This window comes from Bombina bombina, chromosome 2 (assembly GCF_027579735.1).
Source record: "Bombina bombina isolate aBomBom1 chromosome 2, aBomBom1.pri, whole genome shotgun sequence".
NCBI classification, from domain to species: domain Eukaryota; kingdom Metazoa; phylum Chordata; class Amphibia; order Anura; family Bombinatoridae; genus Bombina; species Bombina bombina.
The window spans coordinates 258,848,937-258,855,956 of record NC_069500.1 but is presented as its reverse complement, the minus strand read 5'-3'; the positions used below and the strand labels follow the sequence as shown (position 1 = coordinate 258,855,956).

Genomic DNA, 7,020 nt, shown 5'->3' with positions numbered 1-7,020 from the left:
ACCAGGGCTTCATGCATACTAATTATATGAAGAGGATTACAGAAGTAAAGGTCCTGTTAAATTTGTTTGTGCTCATCTGTACCCTATGGGGTATATTTATGATGCTGCGAGCGGACATGATCCGATATAGCGAATCATGTCCACCGCACATCAATAAATGCTGACAGCATACGCTGTCGGCATTTATCATTGCATCAGCAGTTCTTGTGAACTGCTGGTGCAACGCCACCCCCTGCAGATTTGCGGTCAATCAGCCACCAGCAGGGGGTGTCAATCAACCCGATCGTATTGCATCGGGTTGATTTTAGGCGATGTCTGTCCGCCGCCTCAGAGCAGGCAGACAGGTTATGGAGCCGCAGTCTTTAGATCGCTGCTTCATAACTTGTGTTTCTAGTGAGCCTGAAGGCTCGCTAGAAACACGGGGCTTCAAACTCCATACGGAGCTTGATAAATATGCCCCTATGACTCAAAGTGACATTAATGTAAATCTAAATTTGAATGAATAAGTGCTCGTTTTTTTAAAATACTATTAAAAACAGGGGCACTTTCATTCATTAAAATTTACATTGAAGCGTTTTTTAAAAATACTTACCTTTTTCTTTAGGAAAACCTGCTGCTGCTGCTATACTTAGCATATCAATGACAAAACCAATTTCCTCCAATCATTGCGTGGCCTCACGAGCTGGATGCCTTGGGGTGCTCGCAATGATTGGAGGAAGTCAGTTTCGTCATTGCGGTGCTAAGTACAGAGGAGCTCATAGCATATTTAGCAACTACATACTACATTGTTTACAATAACTGAAAATTGTGCTAAAAAGAGGCAGTGCAACTCCTTGAGAAGCCTGGTGGAATTCCCGTTTGCAGTCTGCTTTACTTAAGAGCAGGTGTAAACAAGCGTGCGCTCTGAGAGAACCAATCCCTGTGCAGAATGTTGCTGGCCCAGATAAATTTCACTATACTAAAAAGGCATTTAACACTTCTTACTTTTGCGTAATAAAATTGTGCTTGTCCCTTGCTCCATAGAGAGGCCAAAAAGCAAATTCTGTAACCAGCAAATGCTGCCAATAAAATACTAGGTTTAGGCAATTTGCAGCATTTTGAAAACCTAGGTAACAAATTTTGTTTTTTGACCTATCTTGGCAGCGTGGAATAAAGCTTTTTAATCAGCTTCTGGGCCATTTCGGTGAAGTTTTGCTTATGTGAGCCTGCACTAGCATAGCTTCTTAACTTGTCTCACAAACAGGACTGATTCTTTTTGGAAGACTGACAAGCCCTGTTTTTTCACAATTAGATGTGCGAGAGCAGGGAGAGAGGTTGCACAAGTTTCTCCTAAAATCTTTAAGGGATAGTAAAGTCCAAAGCCCTTGAAGGCCGCATTTAACACTTTGTCACAGCTAGAGGGCGCTAGTTCATGTGTTTTATATAGATAACATTGTGCTCACGCAGTGGAGTTATTTAAGAATCAACACTAATTGCCTGAAATGCAAGTCTGTCAAAAAAATATGAGATAAGGAGTCAGTCTGCAGAAGCTTAGATACAAGGTAATCACAGGGGTAAAAAGTGTATTTCTATAACAGTGTTGGTTATGCAAAACTGAGGAATGATAAGTAAAGGCATTATCTATCTTTTTAAATAATAACATTTTTGGTGTTTACTTTTCCTTTAAATTCCATAAAGAATTATTACATTCTTACATTTTCTTTGATTCTTAAACCAAATTTTAAGACTTAAAGGGCCATGATACCCACATTTTTTCTTTCATGATTTAGAAAGAGAATGCATTTTTAAACATCTTTCTAATTTACTTCTATTATCTAATTTGCTTTATTCACTTGATATTCATTGCTGAAAAGCATATCTAGATATGCTCAGTATGCTGCACATAGAAGCCTCATGTGATTGGCTCACCCATGTGCATTGATTTTTCTTCAAATAAGAATATCTAAAAAATGAAGCAAAATAAATAATAGAAGTAAATTGTAATGTTGTTTAAATTTGTATGTTCTATCTGAATCATGAAAGAAAGATTTTGGGTTTAGTGGCCCTTTAATGCTTTGCAATATTTGCGTTCACTGTGGAAAAAGTGCAGCTTTAAATAAAGTACAAATTAGATTTGACACAAAATTCAGGAACCTATTTTTATGTATTTTCTTAATATACTATATCAATACTGCCTCAAGGGTAAAAGAATATTGCAACCATTTTTTATGTATTTGATAAGCAACTGTTGCATTGTGTCAGAGATTGCTGAAAGAGTAATGTCCAGTAGAGGGAGTCTTGGCACTTTGAATCTTATAGAAGGCGCAAGGAAATGTTAGGTAAACTATTGTATTATTAGCAGTCTGGATAGCAAGAGGAACAAGCAATTGACAGTGGAGTTTTTTTCTGGGAAGATATCCACAAATTAATTACAAACCTGCACAGCAGCATCCAAACTAAATATATTTTTGAATGCATTTTGTGTTCATTTACTCATAATAGTGATATGAGGATTGGTAAACATTTATCTTGCCTCAAATAAAAATGTGATTTAAATTGTGTTTGTGAACGTTCACATTGGCTGTTTATCCCACATCATTTATTTACAAAGAGAAATATCATCATAAAATAAATCGTGCATATCAATGCCTCTTAAAAATAATAAAAAAAAGTTGTAAACATTCTTTAAATTATTGAAGCTTGTAATGTTTAGCACTCAGATTATTTAAAAATAGCTAAATAAGAATGTAACATGACAGCTATGTTAGTGAAAGATGCCAAATATTGATTTTTAATTGTAGTTTCAAAGGAATGGAAAGTTTCTTATTGCTGTCTAATGAATACATTTTTTGTTAAAAGCAGAGGTACTGATGAAAAAAAAACTGCATTCCTATAATTGCCTTCTTCTCAAGACCAGTATTGCAATTTGCAGACAAATTCAAGAGATCGATAGCTGCATTAGCATCACCCTTAGAGGTTAACAAAATACATTGTCTTTAATTATGCTTCCTTATATTCAGACATGACTGCCTTCATTATTGGTTCCGGATAAAATGCAAAATTAGTTTCTAATAAAAAATCAACTGTCTTTATCCATCAGTTTTCTCTCTTACGGTGATCCAGAGCTGAATGGGTTAACATAACCACAAGCAGAATTTGTTCTACATATATTAAATGAAACTAAATTTTCAAGAGCAATATCTCTAGGGGAAATTTTGCAATTAACATATTTTGGTAAAAGGTGTGTTTTTAAAACTCCTTGTAAGTAATGATATATGTGTGTGTGTATGAGTGAGTGTGTGTAGATAAATATTTAAAAGACAGACAGTCAGAAAGACAGACAGACAGACAGATAGATAGATAGATAGATAGATAGATAGATAGATAGATAGATAGATAGATGATAGATAGAGAGAGATATAGATGATAGATAGATAGATAGATAGATAGATAGATAGATAGATAGATAGATAGATAGATAGATAGATAGATAGATAGATGATAGGCAGACAAACCAACATGTAGATAGATAGATGATAGATAGATAGATAGATAGATAGATAGATAGATATGATAGATACCAAAAGATGATAAAAATTGTAGAAAAAGAGATACAAATTACATTGAATATATATATATATATATATCTATATATTTATTTTTATATATATATATATATATATATATATATATATATATATATATATATATATATATGTGTGTGTGTGTGTGTGTGTGTGTGTGTGTGTGTGTGTATATATACATAGTTCTGATTGCCTAAAGCTGGCTGTTTAAAGATGGAGCAATAAAAATATAAATGATGAAACACTCATCAATAAGTCTCTTTTGTCATAAATTTATTTGTGTATTATAAAATAGTCTATTCTGCTCAGTCTTTAATTTTGCATTGTGTATTTGCCTGGTTAAGTTATGTGCTACAGGGGTTATTTTTTTTTTTAATAAAGTGATCTTGGTGGGTTTTAACAAATTGTAAACAAGAACACTTTTCATTGGGTATAAATTGGTATCTATTATTTATGTGTAACTAAGCATTTTAAGTTGAATGCTGAATATTATGATTCAGTTTTGCTCCTTTAGCACTCAGGTCTCAAGCTACATCTTTAAAAATATAAAACTGTAATATTGAATGGAATTGGTAAATAGTATTATCTCTGTCATTTACCAGCCTGCAGCATATAGTACAAGAAGGGTTAATCTATAGAGCCAGAGGGTGTTCTTCCCTGGCTGCATTCTGCTTGTTTTAGTAGTGCCTGCTAAGCATCCAGATTTCAATGTAATTCAATTAGTCCGGCTTTAGGGAAGGTGGGGACATTTTTTTGTTGATGTGTAGTCAACGCCTCTTTCTCATGTTGCACACCAATCCTGTTGCAGTGGAAAAAAAAGAGAAGGAGGCTATGGAAATGTCTAAGCAAACAGCAGCTCTTGCCTTGAGTGGCTGCTCTGGGCTCTGTCAGACCCCCCTTCTGCAAGTAAAGTGCATGAGATCTCACATGATCACCCGGCGGCAGTGTGAGCCTCTCATGAATACATCATCTGCAAGATAAGTGCTGGTACCTGCACACCCTCTGCGGGTGTAAGCACCCACCCTTGAGATATAGATCTGTAGACATTTATAGAGTATATGTGTATGTATACTGAATCAATTTACATAGCAGGGACTGCACAGATTGCAATACACTTGCATTGTGCCTGCTTCATGCTACAGCTATAAGCACTGAGACATTTGCTTTATAAGGGGTGGGACTTTTGGGATTTTACTCCATCCTACAAAAGCTTTTTTTTTTTTTTTTTTTCCAAACTGACTTTTAACCCTTAAGGCAGTGCAAACCCTCCCCGACTGCTGATGTATTTAAATTTTTTTCTCTTTTTTTTTTTATTTTTTTATTTCTACGTTTCCTCTAAAGCAAAGGGAGCAGCTGCGGTTGCTGTGAAGCTCATGTAGAAGACGGCTTTTCATGTGTCTGATGTTGGAGATCGTGGCTCATTTTATTTATTTCAAACTGTTTCCTGCTCTTACAAGTTGATCTCCCGGGGACTGGACAGCTTTGCAAAGAATAAAAAAGACTTTTTCACTCTCGTTGATGCCTACGGCAATATCTGGACCTCATCTTTATGTATGTGGCTTTTTATGCAGAAGGATTTGTTGCATTTGCTGGAGTTTGTTGTTTGTATTTTTTTTTTTATATGAAAGAAATTGATTTGCATCCTGTTCATTGAGTTTGGAGTAAAACATCACACACTTTCTAGGATTACTCTATTTCCTTGTTTCTTAACTATCACCCTGCTCAAAGGAAGGACAAGGGCAGAGGTGGGGGGTGAGGATACATAAAGTACCCCAAAGACATAGGACTGCTCAGAAAGACTGCAGCACAGCTACTTCACAATAGTGTCTTTGGAGATTGGAACTGCAGGATTTTTTAAAGAGGTTTGGATGAAAAAACCTCAAATAAGCAGTGAAAAAAAAAAGCAGTTCTGCATCAACAAACCAGTGCTCCTAAAGCATCCTGCTCTGTGTAATTGTGCAAATATAACCAGCAAGTATCCTTAACACCAATTCTTGCATAGAATAACTTTCTTTAGCCAGAGGTGGCATTTATATCTTGGACTAAGCAGGAATCAAGTGAACGGCAAGTTGAACCACATACTTTGTTTAAAGTGCTTGTGGGGGGTTGGCATCTGGCTGTTGCTGTTTCGTAAGGTCCCCCCTTGGGGAATGTGTCCCTTGATTCCTTACCCTGCCCTGTGTGCAGGGAGCTTCGTGTGAATGTTCACCACCCTGCTTCTCCTGCTCTCAGTAGCAGCCACAGAAGCTCTACGGCCTCCAGCACCTCCCTAAATCGGGTTATCTCTCCCATTGCGGTAACAGTTATCCAGTCCTTAAAACTCCAGAAAAGCAGCAGCCCTCTCTCTGCATATTCTCGTCCCTTTGCTGCTCAAATTATCTCGTTAGTCTCTATCTTCTCCTCTCGCGCCCCCTCTTTTTGGCCGGGAGTGATGTTGCACGTGGAGATGTTGACGCTGCTGTCTCTGCTGCTGTGGATGTGTGTTTGCAGCCAGGATCCTGGCTCCAAGGTAGTTGCTGATCGCTATGCGGTGTACTGGAACAGCACCAACCCCAGGTAAGGAGGGGGAGGCAAAGCACTGTGCTCTTCTTTACACTCAGCACAAGCTGTCCAACTCAGGCAGCAACAGCATGTATAGTGATATTTGCAGGAATAAGAAGATGTTGGTCTGTATTTAAAATGTGCAGAATAATATACTACAGACGTTAATATTTTATTGTTTTTTTTTAAATGATCTAGATCTTTAATACCTTCAGTAGATTGCAATACATAAAAAAAAAATATTTCCATCTAATTGTATCTGTGAATGCTTTAAAAAATAAGATATGTGACAAATAAATCTGATCTAGCAGTCAGTTTAAATATCAGTCATCTCAATGATGCACCAGCTAGCTTATTTTTAAATTCAGGACTTATATTGTGTTATTTAAGACCTAGAAAATAAATTGTGACAGCCCAAATTAACCTCTTTAAATCACAGCTTTCTCTCTTCTGAGTGCCAAAACATAACTGTGGAACACCTAGTGCATGCAATAAATAGTATAATACATACACTTATTATAGTTTAAGGGGTGTAGAGGAGCAGATTTCAGCTTCCACTGTGCAGTTACTTTGTCACTAAGGAATTTAAAGAGACATTTTTTTTTCAGCTATTGCTTCTTGGGTAATATTGCAAGGAAACATTTACACTCCTATCTTTGTGAAGTGAAAGGCAGCTTATCTCTTACTCTAAGTCAGTTCTTCACTCTCCAGTCTACACTATACTGTAAGAAGGTTATATATTTAGAAATCAATAAATACATGTCCATTGATCTGCCGGTATTCATTGTTCTAGATTGTTTCATCTCTTTTAGGGACTAGTCTATCTGATTTATATAATACATAATTTAAATATATAGCTCAGTCATCTTGCCTAGTGCTAATCATATCTTTATACAAACATGTGCTTTTACTATTC

The 7,020-nt window shown here is 36.3% G+C and overlaps 1 protein-coding gene across 2 annotated transcripts in view; it reads left to right on the top strand.

The window, feature by feature from the left end:
- Positions 1–4,408: 4,408 nt before the first annotated feature.
- Positions 4,409–7,020, top strand: part of EFNA5 (ephrin A5) — a 580,433-nt gene continuing 577,821 nt past the window's right edge. Inside the window, exon 1 of one of the 2 annotated variants that reach the window (XM_053701527.1) lies at positions 4,409–6,119. In XM_053701527.1, coding sequence (XP_053557502.1) covers positions 5,995–6,119 — 125 coding nt within the window. In that variant the 5' untranslated portion in view covers positions 4,409–5,994. The remainder of the gene's footprint in view (positions 6,120–7,020) is intronic. The other variant, XM_053701526.1, reaches the window with a different exon arrangement.